Source organism: Tenrec ecaudatus, chromosome 11 (genome assembly GCF_050624435.1).
Source record: "Tenrec ecaudatus isolate mTenEca1 chromosome 11, mTenEca1.hap1, whole genome shotgun sequence".
Lineage (NCBI taxonomy): Eukaryota > Metazoa > Chordata > Mammalia > Afrosoricida > Tenrecidae > Tenrec > Tenrec ecaudatus.
Window position 1 is genome coordinate 88017241 of NC_134540.1, and position 16807 is coordinate 88034047.

General features: G+C 37.4%; 1 protein-coding gene across 1 annotated transcript in view; it reads left to right on the top strand.

The window, feature by feature from the left end:
- TUBGCP3 (tubulin gamma complex component 3) overlaps window positions 1-16807 on the top strand; it is a 107791-nt gene that overhangs the window by 78738 nt on the left and 12246 nt on the right. The window contains exons 18-19 of the mRNA XM_075563414.1: window positions 12385-12473; window positions 12603-12734. Coding sequence (XP_075419529.1) covers window positions 12385-12473; window positions 12603-12734 — 221 coding nt within the window. The remainder of the gene's footprint in view (window positions 1-12384; window positions 12474-12602; window positions 12735-16807) is intronic.

Consider the following 16807-nt stretch of genomic DNA (forward strand, 5'->3'; position numbering starts at 1 on the left):
TTGTCTCTTCCTTGTGATCCTTCTGTAGAGGATGTCCAATTGTCTGCTTTTTGTGATTCCATGTTCTAATGATCTGTGGATGTTTGTAGCAGTTTCTTTTGAATTTGTCCTACAAGCAAGGGAAGGTCTCAAAGCTTTGCTGCCCCATGCCATCAAAGTCTGCCCTACTTTGAGGAGGCGGTCTTTCCTTGGCCACATTTGGAATCCCTCCTGAGCTGAAGTGGTCATCAGCTGGCGTCAGTTCGTCTCGTGATGCAGTGCTGTCTGTGTGGTTTTCAGTGGCTCATTTCTCACAAGTGAACCGCTGTTGCCTCCTTCCCAATCCTCCTTTATCAGGAAGTTCCTCTTAAACGTGTTCCCCTTGGGGGCCCTGCTGCTCGTGGAAAATGCTGTGGCACAGGTTCTAGTGTCTCAGCGACATGTAAGGCACCACAGTATTACAGACTGACAGACTCATCGGAAAAAGCACAGCGTAGATACAAAACTCACACTGTTCACTCTTTTGCTTTCTGTGTGACACTGGTCATCCTGACTTCTGCAAAAATCAGGGGGAACAAAAGCCCATACTGTCCCCAGGGTATGATTTTTTAATTTAGTATCAAATTTGCTTTTCATGGTGATGCTCAAACGTGCACAGACCTTCCTCCGTCACACTGTGGCTTTAGTTCCAGTTACCACAATACAGTGAGTATTCAGCAACGGAATCACAGAGAGATTATATGCTTTTGTCCTAATAAGCATATAATTAAAGAAAACAAACAAAAATCCCCTTCACTGCCTTCGAGTCACTTCTAACCCATAACAACCCTAGAGGGTAGAGTAGAACTGCCTTTTTGGGTACCTGACGCATTTACATCTTCCTGGGAGCAGTGAACCTCATCTCTCTCTAGAGAAGAGGCTGGCGAGTTCAATCTGCTGACCTTTTGGTTTGCAGCTCAGATTGTACATAGCCCACTACACCACCACCACCCAATTGTGTACAACAGTATGCTGGAAAGTTTGAACTATTTTGAGAATTACCAAAATGTGTCAGAGACGTGAAGTGAGCACATGCTATTGGAAAAGGGGAGCTGCTGACTTGCTCGATGCTGAGTAGTTACAAACCCTCACTTTGTAAAAAGTAACGCAGCACTGATGACACCGGGAAGCAAAGTACAGTAAAACAAGTTATTCTGGTTAGGAAATCATTGGCACATGTACAATTTCCCTTCCTGGTGTTAAATTATTTTTGGGAATGACTTTAATTTTTTTTGGAGGGGGTTGTCCATGGCATAACACTTGAAATAATTTCATATTTTTTAAGTTTAATTAAAAATTTTTTCATTTTATTTTCCATATTATTTTGATAATTGAAAAATATAATAAAATGATCAGATTTCAGGTAATTAAGATTCATGTAAATATTGAATGACTTAAAATTTTTATATTTAAATTTATTTGATCTTATCTTTGAGAATGCATTTTAATTATTATGTCTCTAGAGATAAATTAAACTATGTGTTCTCATACATCCTTGAGCAAAAGTAACCATTAAAAAAAGGGGAGGAGGGCAGTTTTTTAAAGAAAAGGGTGCATGGTACCCATTTTTACCAGGTTTGAAGCTAGTTCACTGGGCAGATAGCGAAGTTTCAGAGCACTGCTCTCTATCTGAGATAACTAAGAAATACGGGGTTACCAGTTTCTTCTCACTGGTGGTTCTTATTAGCTGCCTTCAAGCCAACTCCTAACTCGGGGTAACCCGTGACCAGCACGATGAGATATTGCTGACTCCTGCCACCTGCCCGTGATGAGGACGATGACACTGCTGTGATCCACACAACCTTCACTGGCTGCTTGTCAGATGTAGGTCATCAGGCCTTTATTTCCAGTCGGTCGTAGCTTCCACAAAGCTCCTTTGACTTTCCCAGCAGCTTTTTCTCAGTTGCTCATGGTACTTTTTGCTTACGATCTAGCTTCAGCAGAACTAATCTTATATAGAGAAAATGAATCATTAGAATTCACTGAGATAACTGAGAGGCGAGAGGAGAACTTTTTGAAAAATACATAATCGTTGACAACGACTGCTACTTCTGGTGGAGATGGGGTGACTTACCCTTGTGTGTTGCAACTTCACTGGGAGCAAGATGGGGAATTAGTCACAGAGAAGAGCTCACAGTAAGTTGTACAGAGCTGTATTTGTATATAGATAAACACTTGTAAGTTACTCAGTTTGCCCACAGTGCTCCCTTCTGCGTTTTTAAAATGCCATTGAATAGATGAGTTCTTAGCTGTCACTTCACAGTACAGCATCGTTCATGCAGATCAGTGTAATACAAATACGTTGTCTGTCATTGTCTCACTCGTACCTTTCAAAATAAGCATCCTTATTACTTTTGAGACTGGGATATCTGAGCTGTATAACAAATTTAGGAATTAGCTGGTTGTAGTACATTTTTGTATTGGATTGTCAGTCACCTGCTGAGTGCTAGAGCAGAACTGTGTATCGAATGTTGCTCTGGAAGGAGTTGGTTAGGGCCAGTCCTTGGAGGCCCCACTGGGTAGACTCCAACTGCTAACCAGGAACTCCATAGATCAGCTTTTTAGTATTTTTTTCCTGATATTAAATATTAAAAATGAGTTTTACTTTCTTTTTGGAAATAACTAATTTTTACTTTGTCAGTTTCTTTATGTACTGGAGAAATATAATCTTATCTTTTGTAAAATTAGTAACTTAACATTTTAATCATATACCAACTTCTTTCATTGATTCGGCTTCCATTTCCTTATAATTAGAAATTGTAAAACGCTTTTAATAAAATCATATTGTATCATGTAGATGTCATCTTATCATTTCTCTTCTTTGGACATGTAGTTCATTTCCAATTTTCCTTTTAAAATAACATAGTAACTTTTAAAATAAATATCTTTATATCTCTGAATTTTAAAAATAGTTTAATTAGGTATGGAATTGCCAAATTGTTGTTAGATGCCATCGATTTGGTTCCGACCCATACAACAGAACAAATCACTGCCTAGTCCTGCTCCCGCTTCGCGATTGTTCCTGTGCTGAGACCCGTGTTGCTGCCATGGTGTCAGTCCATCTTGTTGAGGGCTTTCCTCTTTTTTTGCTGCCCCTTTACTTTACCAAACACGACGTCCTCCTCTGGGAACTAGTCACACATGCCCAGAATGTGTTCGATGAAGTCTTGCCATCTTTGCCTCCAAGGAGCACTCTGGTCATATGTACTTGTTCAAAATAGAGCCGTTTATCTTTCTGGAACTTCCTGGTACTTTGATTATTCTTCTCTATCTCCACAATTGAAATGCTTCCGCGCTTCTTGAGTCTTCTAGCTTTCACATGCGGACAAGGCAATTGAAAATTCCAAGGCTTGGATCAGGCGCCCCTCTGTTTTCAAAGTTACATTCTTACTTTTCAATAAAGAGGTTTTGTGTAGCGGATTAATCTAATGCAGTACATCTCTTCATTTCTTGACCCCCAGTTCCATGACCATTGATCATGGATCCAAGCAGGACAAAATCTTTGCCAACTAAAGCCTTTTCTCCAGTTTTCGTGACCATGGACCTAGTGGTCCAGTAGTAAGGACTTTGGTCTTCTTTACATTGAGTTGTATCCAGGCTGAAGATGACAGCCCTTGATCTTTATCAGCAGATGTTTCAAGTCCTCTTCACTTTCGGCAAGCAAGGTTGAATAATGTACATATCACAGGTTGTTAACAAGCCTTCCTTAATCCTGATACCACATTTTTCTTCATATAAATCAGCTTCTCTAATTATTTGCTCAACATAGAGATTGAATAAATACGATGAACATATAATAGCCCAGTCACACACCTTTCTTAATTTTAAGGCAGGCAGTACTTCCCCGTTCCTGTCATACAGTTGATCCATGTACAAATTCTGCATAAGCAGAGCGAAATGTTCTGGAATTCCCATTCTCAAGGTCGTCCATAGTTCCTTATGATCCACGTAGTCGAATGTGTTGGCATAGTCAATAAAACATAAGTAAACATCTTTCTGGTATTGACAAGTTAGCAGGTATAAAATTTTGCTTTTTATTTACAAATATTTAGTATTTTAACTCTAATTTTGCATACTAATTTAATTTGTACCCCACAAAGTCTAGCATTCAATACTTGAAAGGTATCATGTCACATATTTTTACCAACACTAGATGCTATATTCAAATTGCCAATTGGATAGGTGATTTTAATTTGTTACATGCTTTAAAAATTACTAAGTAAAAACATTTTCTTGTGGTTTAATTTTGTAATCGTTTGTACTTATTTGGGAAACTGGTTCATTCTTCGTGCCTTTCTCACCTTTGGGATATTACTGTCCTTACCTCTAGCCTTTAATTTTAAAGATTGATGCTTCTTTATATATTTGTAAATGCATTTCAAGATTTTTATTGCCTTTTAATTTTATTGGAATGCTTTTTACTTAGAGAAAATTGCAATTTGGTCTGGTTGATTATCTATTTTTTATCTTTGATTTTTATACCTAGATGGTTTTATTCCTCTCTAGTGACCAGTTGTTTATCTATATTTATTTCTACATTTTGATGTTTATTTAATTGTACATAAATAGTTCATTTTAATGAATGCTTTAAAAATAATACTTGAGCAGTAAATTGATATTGTTGGTATGATCAAGCTTCCTTTCATAATCTGTGAGTATCTGAGTAACTTAAAGTCATTTCCAGGATCACTTACTTATAGAATCTTTATATTTTACCCTGATTTACTGTTAGTAATTTTTTATTAATCATTTTATTGTGGGGCGCTTACAGATTTTGTAACTATCCATAATTGTATTAAGCACACTTATACATATGTTGCCATCATGTCCAAAATATTTCTTTCTACTTGAGCCTTTGGTATCAGCTCCTCTAATTTTTGATTGCAAGGATCTTTTAGAACATTTCTGGAGTCCTTGGGAATTGTAAATGGGTACTGTGCTTAACTACTAATCCATGGTTGATGGATGCAGTCCAGCCGGGGGTACCTTGGAGACCGGCTTAGTGATCTGCTTCTGAAAAGGAAGCCATTTGAACATCCCGGAACTTAGTTCTTCTCTCACACAGGATCCCTGGAGGGTATGTTGGGAAGCAACAGCTTTCTACTTTGATATTTTCTTCAATAAAGTTTTAATGATTTTGTAGCATTACTTTTGACTTACCCTTGTCCAGGATTAATTTTCTTTGTTCTGTTTGACCTGTGTCTTATTTAATATTGCGTCTAATAGTGAGATTTGAGTTTTGTACACTGGGTTGCCACAGTGGCTTCAACCATGAGCTGGAGCAGAACAATTTTGAGGATCGTGCAGGACCAGCCAATGTTTCCTTCGTTTGTACACAGGGTCACCGTGAGTCAGAGCTAATAACAACGACAAAACAACATAAATTGAAGTCTTTATGATATGGTTCAAACACATCTGTCGCCGTGAATGGGAGTTGGCTTGATGTCAGCGAGAGAACGTGTTCCCTGAAAGTGTTGGGTTTTTAAAAAAATCAAACTTCAAATTCTATTGACAACCTTTAGAGGGCAGTAAAGAATTATAAATAAATCAGCCATTAGCACCTGCATAAACTCAAGCGGGGAAATGGTCATTCTTAGATCCTACATAAACTCAAGGGTGGCGGGGAAACATTCTTAAGTTGGTTTATAAAACTATCTACCGCTTAGGTTAAACTTTCAGGAGATACACATTTATTTATTTAAACTAAATGTAAATGTTTCTTTGTTTTGGGGACCTTTGCAATTATTTAGTTTCTTGTTAGTCAACCATAGCAAAGAAAAATCCTATTCATAAATGTTTAAAATATATTCTTAAGGCTCTGGATAAAGAGATTCAGTGGGGATTGGGGATGGGGTGGGGTGGAGATAAGGAGTATTTTCTAAGAATTAAATGACCAAATTGTACCTTGTGAAGTTAGTCTGCTCGTGAATTGCGTTCATAGGCATTAGAGGTTTAGTTATATTTATAGCATATAGCGTTTGACTTCTCACATGTGAAAGGAGACAGTTGTGGTGCTACAGTGATTTCAGATTTTTGCGTAGGTAGTTTTATGACTGAAGCAGCCCCAGGGCTGTCCCTTTCGGAGGCTGACAAGGGGAGTGCCACTAAGGAGGCGGTCCTCGGCGCTTGGGGTTGAAACAGGGACTTTGGGTGGAAAGTGCTCTTTGAGAAGAAAGTGTCTGTTTATTAATACTTTAAAACAATCAAGAGAGAATACCTTTGTTAACACTTAGACAAGCAAACGAAAGAGTACTTATGTTAACTGTGTGACTAATTGACCTGAGCAATAGCAACCTTTAAAAAAAAGCCAGTTTGAATAGTCAAGTTTTAAATGGATAAACAGACTCCATTAATTTTGACTATATAGTGTACTTTTTATGCAATAAATAATTATTGAGGGTGTATTATTATCTGTTGCTGGTATTGAGTGATAGATAAGATGAGCAATGTCTCTGTTTTGAGCAAGTTTATTTCTAATTAGTACAAGATAGGCATTTAAGCAAGAAATTATATCATGATAATCTGTTTGCTAGGGGGCAGACCAAGGAAGCGTCAAACAGACGTGGAAAATTAGAGAAGCCTCCTCATAGGAGATGCCCAAGATGGCATCTGAAAAAAAAGTAAGGCAGTTAACTGGTATGTTAATTTTGCCTTGGCTTTAATATTTAAATAGATCATTTTCTTTTTTTTTCTTTTTTTAATTTTTATTTTTATTATTTTTTTAATAGATCATTTTCAAAAGGTTCCCCTAAGGTAAAGTTACTATGGTAATTTTATAGAGATGAGTACTTGTCAGAAACAACATGTTTAGAAAAGAGATGGTGATGGGTGGGTAGCTAGAGATGAAGCTGGAGAGCTAAGCAGGAAACAGATCTGAAAGCCCTTGTAGGTTATTGCAGCCCATTTGACTTTAGTGTCAGTGAGAAGCCGTCGAATGGTTTCTTCGTAGAAGAGTGGGATGCTTGAATCCGTGTTTTGTGACAGCCCCTGTGTGAACACAGGTGCTGAAGCTGAGGGAAGGGTAGGATGGAGGTCGGCAGACCAGTCAGTTGCGATAGCAATGAGAGTGGAAGTTGGCCTCTGTTAACACAGTTGAGTGGAGAGAACCAGTTTTAAGAAAGATGTGAGAGAGCACTCAGCATTGGATGCGGAGAAATGAAGGAAAAGAGCCAAGAATAAAATCTGAGCCTCTGACTTCTAGGACTTGGCGGATGGCGGTCACCACCATAGGAAACGCGGGAGAAGGAGTTTAGTTTCAGAAATATTCATTTGACTTTTAAAGATATATAAACATGAGATGTTTGGTTAGATTAATGTGACGTTTAAGACAGAACTGGACCAGATGTAAAGATTTGATTTGCCATTAGCTTAGATGATTCTTGGGAGAAAGGCAGGGCTTTCTGCTCCCATGAAGAGGTAGAGTCTCAGAAACCCACAGGGGCAGTTCTGTCTTTGATGGAAAAGTGGGGTAGTTCCCACCTAATGGCTTTTTTGCTTTGTGAAATAAACCTTTTGAAAATGAGTGATGTGGTTGTGGGATCACGGATCTTAGGTCAGTGAGGACTGAAATAGCTGTTTCATTGTCAGTGAGAGAGAAATGAAGAAGCGACTGGACAGCAGTGAGTGTGGGTTTTTAATTTTCTTTCTGATAATGATACTGAAAGCCATGAGATTGAATGCAGGTGTCCAGGGGGAAAGGAGAGGAAAAGATACTGGAACCAAGAAAGTAGCCGAGGACTTCAGAAAGTCCAACTGCTAGAAAGGTGGGCAGAGTGATAGGAGTTTGTCTGAAGCCAAGATAAAAGGTATATTAAAGAGGGAGCGGTGAATGATCAAATTTGGCAAAAATTGTTGAGACCAAATAAGGTAAGAATTAAAACCTTTTTAATTTCATAGTAAAGATAGGAGTTATAAATTTAGCAGTCTGAAACGAATAGGAGGTAAAAAAGTGGAGACGTGGGCTGTGAAGAAGGGTGAGGGCAATAGTTGGAGAGCTTGTTTGAAATTGAATTGTAAGTGCTGATGGGAGGAGGGAAGCGATTGATAAATTTTGAGAGAGGCAATGCAAGAACACTGTTCTGTTCACCTGGCATCCCATGTTGCTCACCTTGCCAACACGATCGTTGAAGACAAGTGGGTGCATAACAAATGTGAAGAAAGCTGATGGTGCCCAGCTATCAAAAGAGCATCTGGCATTTTAAAGGCTTAAAGATAAACAAGCTGCGAAACCCACGTGGAAGAAGTACACCAACCTGTGTGATCACGAGGTGTTGATGGGATCAGGTATCAGGCATCAAAGAACAAAAAAATCATTGTGTACAGGGGAGTGTGGAATGGGAACCCAAAGCCCATCTGTAGGCAACTGCACATCCCCTTACGGAAGGGTCGTGGGGAGGAGATGAGCCAGTCAGGGTGCAATGTAGCACTGATGAAACATAATCTTTCATCTAGTTCTTAAATGCTTCCTCCCTGCCCCCACTATCATGAGCCCAATTCTACCTTACAAATCCGGCTAGACCAGAGAATGTACACTGGTACAGATAGGAACTGGAAACACAGGGAATCCAGCACAGATCAACCCTTCAGGACTAGTGGTGAGAGTTAGTGATATGTGGAGGGGCAGGGTGGAAAGGGGGAAACGATTATAAGGATCTACATGTGACCTCCTCCCTGAGGGAAGGACAACAGAAAAGTGGGTGAAGGGAGATATCGTACATTAGTTTTGTTACTAGTATTTTACGAATGTCTATTGTGTTTGGTAGTATTAAAATAAATCCTTCTTGATGTAAATTATGAGAGGACTTCAAAATGTACTGAGAAGGAATTACAAGATAATGTAATCTTCACACAAAAATTTTTAATTGTTTTATTAGCACTTATATCAAAATGAGGAGCTGATACCATGGGCTTAAGTAGAATGCAAATGATTTGAGAATGATGAGGACAACACATGTACAAATGTGCTCGACACAATGGATGGATGGATGGATTGTGATAAGAGTTGTACGAGCCCCCAATAAAATGATTTAATAATAATAAAAGTGTAGGGGTAGAGTTGAACCTGTCAACCAGGTAAGGTCATAGCCTGATGCTGTCTCCTTGGGGTGCGGACATCTTAAAAGCAGGACTCTGGAATGCCTCATCCTTACCCCAACCCCCCTGCCAAGAGCTGCTGGAGCACTGCCATGTTTCCACTGACCTTGGATCCACAGAACTCTGCATCCACCGGCCTGTGATCTTTTGCATTCTGCATCATTGCATGTGGTTGCATGAGTGTGAAGAGGGACTTATAGACTGGTATCGGACGTATGGACTTGAGCTAGACTGGGCTGAGATGCTTTCTTGATATATAATTACTTATTGATATAATGCGCTTTTTTATACATATAAAAAGGAAAAAAGTTTTGAGAGGGTAGAAATGAAGAGATGGTATTCGGAGCATATATGCAGCTAAGCCTTAAAGTGTAAAAAACTGCATCTTAGGAAAACACACTGAGAATGATAGATTCAGAGACGATGACTATCATGGTACCTGACTATCATTATATGTAATTTTTAAAGACATCAGTAAATTGCTTCCCAAGGGAAAGGTCCACCAAAAACTTGTGATTAAATTTAAAACAAACAAAAAATGCACCTTCCATATATGGTACCTGTAGAATTTCATGAAATTTTGTTACACTACAAAGAAATGAAATTGCATTCAAGAAAGATCTTGAAAGGCAAAATGTGCTTGCTGTGGGCTAAGTGCCGGCCTGCTAATCGCAGGATCGGCAGTGAAGCGCACTAGCTGCTCTGGGGAGAAAGGAGTGCTGCGTGTTCACACAGATTCATGGCTTCAACCGCGAAGGGGTTGACTCGGGTCATGGCTTTGGTTTGGGTTTGACACACACGTGAAATGCTTTAAATCTCTTCCGAGCCAGTTGCAGAAGGCAGACTACCTGTCCTAGGCTGGTGAGCAGAGCCTATTCCCCAGCCTCCTCCCCACCTCCAGTGTTGATGTTTTTAGGGACGGGCCACAAAAGCTCTGAGTTAGAGCCTAAAATATAGTTATAAATGGTAGTTATTTCCCTTAGACGTTTACTCAAAGTGTAACAAAGCCAAGTATCATCTAAAATAGCAGTTCATTGTGGTGTTTTACATTTGAAAAGTATAATATTCTAGCAACAATTTTAATTAAATCAGCTTTTAGGACTGAGAATCAGACCCCATTTATAGTTTTCAGTAGGAAAAAGTACAATCTTCATTCTTGGCTTTCACAAATGAAATGTGAAAGCTATTTTTGGTTAAATATTTAGTATATTCATGTATTATAGATTCGTGAAAGTATAAATGAACTTATGTTTGTGACATAAGAATGATCTTTTGAGGTAGTTGGGCTAGAGGAAAACCATCAGTAACAGAACAATAGACACGTGCGCTTTTGAGGTGAAGGACAGCAGGATTTTTTTAATGGTTCTATAGATAAAATTACCCTTTAGAGTTGTGGACATTTACTGTCTTTGAGAGTCCTGCTGGAGGCCTGAATGGTCTTTTGCTTCGAAAGGAACGAGTAGAGTTCTGTTTTGATGCAAATCTTGAATTAATCTGGTTTGCATCTGGCAAACAAGACACCGGGAAAAGCTGGCATGGACCTGCTTTTCCAGTGTGATTGACTATGTAGAGACTTATTTGGGATTGGATGCCTTTTTTATGAGCTGGGTTTGGGGCTTGGGGAGAATTTTCTTCAAGACACATTGCTCATTGGTAGGCTTTTTACCTTTAGGTGTTTGTTGGTTGCCAAGGTGTTAGTTTTCTTGTTTGAAGAACAATAGGTTTGTGTCATATGTAAAAATATATTTAGATACAAATGTGTACATTATGGATTCAGTCATTACTAAATAAAAATCTTTTGCATCCTTGAAAGTAAATGAGTTATGTGTATGTGTTTTGAAATTAATTTTTTAAACATCTCTAAAAAATGACTACATGTTTCACTTAGGTTTTGTTAAAGAAGAATCGAAAAGGAATCATGTCGTTCATGTTTTCACAAGAACTCGGCTGCCATATAGCATTGTCACTACTACCTTTGTCCATGTCAAGTTTTTCTGGCTGGAGATTTTTCTCATGAGATTCTTGGAATTGCCATCCTTTCTTTGGTATTCTAAAATTCTAGCTCTTCTATGAACATAAAATATTTGGAATCTGAATAGTGCCCTCCTCCCATATTTTTTCCTTATCTTTTTCTAAATATACAGTTCACAGTACAACAAAATCAATATCATATTGTCAATATAATCTAACTTGGTTTCAGCCATTGTACAATCTAAGTTCATTTCTGTGCTTATATGTCTTTGCCATCTGTTCCACAATGCCAATTTTTATAAGGATTAGTATCTACAATCATGCTCCCTTCCCCTTACTCTCTCCCCTGTCCCTTTCTTTCTTTGGCTGCTCTGTGCCTCCCTCGTACCGTCCTGAAATCATGCATATTAAACCAGGCCAGCAGAATCACCACAGTGTCATCCATCCTTTCAGAAAGGAATGTTAGCGATGTTGCCACTGTGGTTACATTCCAGTTCATGGATTTCACTTGTTCATTAGTCTCTCAAGAAGGAACAAAACAGATTTTTGCATAGCACCATGCTGCAATAAATCTCCATCTACTTTTCTGTCTGTTTAGTATATTAAAAACATTTAAAAAGTATATGCAGTATGCATAGTAACGTTTATAATCATTTCTTGATTAGCTTATCTTTGAGCCATCCTGTGCAGTAGTGGGACACGATATTCTGAGATCTCTTTGAACAAAAATCCAAAGTACTAACAGAACTAACCTCTCATTGGTAACTCTAACAGCTTTTAATGGCTTTCTAACCTCATAAAGAGTAAGTGCAAACTCTGAACTCGTTCTTAACCTCTTTCAAAGGTTCATGCTTCTCCCAGATGACCTGGGCACTTTTTAGTTCCTTAAAGAAATGTCAGCTTTGTCTCCAAATAGATAGTAGTTAAATATTTCACACTCAGTAGCCAGACTTGCGGTACATAAACCTTAAAATAGACCTCACGTTTATCATACTACCTTATTGTAAAATAAATTTTTCTTGTGTTTATCTTTGAAATATAATTGTTTTGTGTCATGTCATTCTTTATTAGGTTCTTTTATTCTGTAGAGCAATATACTCCTTAATTAGATAGCACATCCTTCTTTAGTTTGACTGTCAAAGAAATAATGGACAGATTGTTTTCTTTTTGAAGGATTCAAGAATTAAAGGTAGGTTTTTTTTGTTTGTGAGAGAGAGATTTCATATGAATAAGGGATAATGTGTTTGTTTCCAGTGTTTTCCTATTTTATGTTTAACCTAAATTATTTGGCTTTTCTTTCAGAGTTCTCTGGGGTGCTGCACCAGTGTCACATTTTGGCATCTGAAATGGTCCATTTCATTCATCAGATGCAGTACTATATTACATTTGAGGTATAGTGCAATTACCTTGGTAATTTTAGTTTAAATAAGTCATGCCTTAAGAGTATGTTTCCTGAGGACATTTCTTTATATTAGAAGGAACATGAACTTCTTCACACGTTTTGAATGGTTGTTTCTTAGGTGCTTGAATGTTCTTGGGATGAACTTTGGAACAAAGTGCAGCGGGCCCAAGACTTGGATCACATTATCGCAGCGCACGAGGTTTTCTTAGATACCATCATTTCTCGGTGTCTGCTGGACAACGACTCCAGAGTAAGGCTCCTATTTGATTCGCAGCTAAGGAAATAACAGCCTCCTTTGCTTGTTTTTCTGTCAAATGGCACTCACTCGGTGTAATAATATCGGTAATAATTAAAACAATATTATTAGACGTCTGACGCTCAAGGCACGTTGCTTCCAAACAGAATTTGGGTCAGAGTGCTGAAACAAGGAGGCAGTGCTCTCAGATGCCTAGAATGGATGAAAAATTGGAATGACACGATACTTATCACCTAGGAATAAAAATTATACTCGTGTTAGTATTCATAATAAAAAAATCAGTTTCTAAAGAAACCTTTTTTTTTAACTCTCTTATTTGACAGACCAGGTAATCACCTGTTAACATGTTGAACTGGTCAAAGGTGGTGTCTGAACAAAGTAGACCAGGCTAAGCTCATTGAGAACAAAACCAATTTTAACATGTATGAAAATCCAGGTAAATAATGTGAGGAAATGTAGGATTTATAATTTTACTTTTTAATCTTTGTTATTTTTTCATTTAGTTGCTATCTGACTACATGACAATACAATGTTTAGTTAGAAAATAAAATGTTTGTTTAGATAAATCCTAAGTTGTCCTTTAGGGCCTCTGTTCTCTGAATGTTGCTTGTGGGAAATTGTCCTGAGCTTGAATTTTATTAAAAAAAAAATGCGACTAAAAAGAATCTATTGCTTTCATTTCAAATTATCATTGTTAGGTAGGATGCAAAATTCAAATTTATTTCTGAAATTGGGTTTGGAACTTCCAAGAAAGGCCAGAACTTATGAAATATAGATAGATAGATGATGATAGATAGCTAGATAATATAAGAAGTTTAAATGTTTTTTGATGGGGTGCTGGGGAAATCTTATATTTGTAAATGTAATAAGGGTATTTCTTGAAAAAATAACATACATACAACTTTTACAAAGGACTGTGCACTGACTAAATATATTTAAAAGAAAATACATTTTGAAATGTGTGCTGCCAAATCTGTTTAGTTTGTCTTTAAAAAAGATAAAGGCAGGAGCCCTGGCTACACTGTTGGATAAATGTTGGATTGCTAACCACAAGGTTGGTGATTCAAACTCACCTTCCACTCAGTGGGCGAAAACAGTCCGTGTGTTCACAGAGTGATTCACAGCCTCAGAAACACTGTGTAGAGTAACTGTGAGTCGGAGTTAACTCGTTGACAATGGATTTGAGGGGTTGGGGTAAAAGAAATTACGTTTCCTTTAATATGCGATTGGTTTTCAAGTTAAGCTTTCTATTCCGTAATAAATTACAATAGCTAGAAAAACAGAAATAAACAAGAAAGAAGGAGAAAATGGAAGGCCAGGTTTGCAGAGATCTGCTTCAGAGTACACGCTCAGTCTCTTCAAGAAGACATTCATTCATAGAAGAAACATTACTTTAGGACTTTACTTTTCCTGTACTGGATACTCTACATTGCTCAGCCATGGCTGAGAGAACAGTTATTTTGATATGGTGAATTTCATTACTGAAGGGTTATCAAAGAAAAATATTGCTCAGATAGAAGATGCGTCTACATGGAATATATATATATTTTATAAACACATTTAAATGTACAAAAATAAAGTACTTTGAATGTAATTAATAATTATTGTTGTGAATAACTGATTATTACAAGCAGCATTACTTAATCAGATTCTTATATTAGATGCCAAATTAGTTCCATGTTTTTATTGCATTGTAATTTGAAGACCTATTTTGTACAAGTGTAAACAAAAGAACATAAATTGTTCATTTTTCAGCATTTGTGTTCTGTCTTGCAAATTTCAGGCCCTTTATTGCTATTATTTAACCTAGTCTTTGTCACACTGAAATTCCATAAAATTTCAGAAATTCTCTGGCAGCTTATACATTTCTATATTCAATCGGTATATATGAGCATCTTCATTATGTTATTATAAATGTTGATATAGTCATGATTAGGACATGATTCCTAGACTTGAGGAATTAGCTCTCGTGAATATCATAAAGTTAGGTTTCTCTGTGTACCTTCTAAAATGTTGTTGGTAGGTGCTGTTGAATCCGTTCTTGCCTCATAGTAGCCCCATGTGACAGTAGAACTACCAGCTGCCATTTACTCTTTGCCGATACCTGAGTGGGTTGGAACTGCCAACTCTGATTGATAGCGGAACACTTCACAGGTTCACTACAAGGGTTTCTTATATACTAAAATAGCTATGAATCCCACTAATGCAGGTCTCTGGAACCACATATGGAGATTTCCGTCCTCATTTAATTTCTTTTTGACCCCCCCTATTTCCACGCATTAATAATTTAAGCATTGTGTGCTACTAAGCTATTGAAAGAAAAGATGAACACATTTTACTCCAGTGCAGCACTCCTGGAAATTGCAAACTCGTTTGTGTAATATCTGTGGAGTGCCTACTCCGGGAATGCTGTGTGAACAAGATTTGGTTCTTGTCGTTCACTGGTTGAGCCGAAGAGTCAACATATCAAAACAAAAAGTATGGGGGTACTTAGCATTCTTTAATAGATTGATGAGAGTTGTATAATTTGTGTAAATTGTTTATCACAGTGGTAGGCACATGATTGTTGCCCATGTGTTTAAACACGAAGACCTGGCAGCGGTGTGAGTTACACTTGGGGCTGCTAACTGCGCGAGGTCAGTTACCCACCAGTTACTCTGCAGGAGCAACATGCCACAGTCTGTTCCTGAACGATGTACAGCCTCAGAAATCCAAGTGGCCGGTCCTAAGTACAGAGAGCATTATAGGTGAACTAGCATTGACAGTTTATTAGAAAACAATCTACTTAAAATGGAGTTTTCAACAGCTAATAAATAGTGGTTTATTAGGGCTTAAAAGTTTCTTAAAACAAAAAATGTACTCTAATTCTTCAGAAATTTTAATCATTATGCAGTAGCCTTTTGACAACATTTAGCAATTAAGTCCTGTATTTGTGTCATAAAAAAACAAATTTCTGATATTAATTATTTTTTAAATTAAGTGACAACATGGTTTTCCTCTCATATTTTGTAAATAGCCTCCAAGAGTTGCTGATCTATTATGTTAAAACCCAAATTGTTACAAACTGATGTCACCATGAAGCATTTTTATAACCGTCTTACACTAGCAGATTGCTTGCAGTAACTTATATTGTACCCTTAATGTAAAAGTCAAATCATCGCACGATCTAATTATTTTAGAGATTTTCTTAGCATATTTTTATTTGACTACAGTCAAGAAACAAGTTAGAAGAAATGAATTTTTTCTAAAAGGCAAACATTAAAACATCTCTTCTTTTGCTTTCTGTTTAAAAATAAGGCCCCTTTCAAAGAACAAGACAACTTTTAAGGTGAGCTTAAAAGTTGCCTAGTAGTAAAAACAACATTACTTCCTCAGATTCCTATATGAGTTGCCAGATCAGTTCCACATTGTGTTCATTGCAGTGTAATTTGAAGACCTGTTTTGTACAAGTGAATTATAGTAAATGAAAGAACACGAATCGTTCATTTTGCAGTATTTGTGTTTTCTTAAATTGTCCTTTCCAAAAGTCATCTGGCAAATATTGATTTCAGATTTGTTTTACCTGAGTCAGTTAGATACTCAACTACTTATAATACTTTTATGACTTAATTAAGTTCGACCCCAAGTCAGATTAGAATATTTGTTTACCAGATGATAGGTAATGGTAAATGGCTCTGTAAATATCTTCATTAACTATCAAATTAATCTCAACAATAGTTAGAGCTCATCTATTATCTGGATTATAGTAAAATTCTGTCGTGTTATAAAAATGGTTACATTGTCATGTCAAATGATTAGTGTAAAACATTATCAAGTTAGGTGGGTCTTTGTGTTGTAGTTCGTGTTTGGTGAGTTGCTTCAGAGTCACAGAGACTTTGTATTAAAGCAGCAGAACGAAATCCGCCCAGTTCGACACCATCTTTATAATCTTTGAGCGTTTGAGCCATTGTTGCTGCGACTTTGTCCAGTCGTCTTTCTGAGGACCTTTTTCATTGATCCTCTACTTTCCTCCTGGAAACGTGCTCAAGGTAAGGTGTCGGGAAATCTTGCCGTCTTCTAAGGCTTGT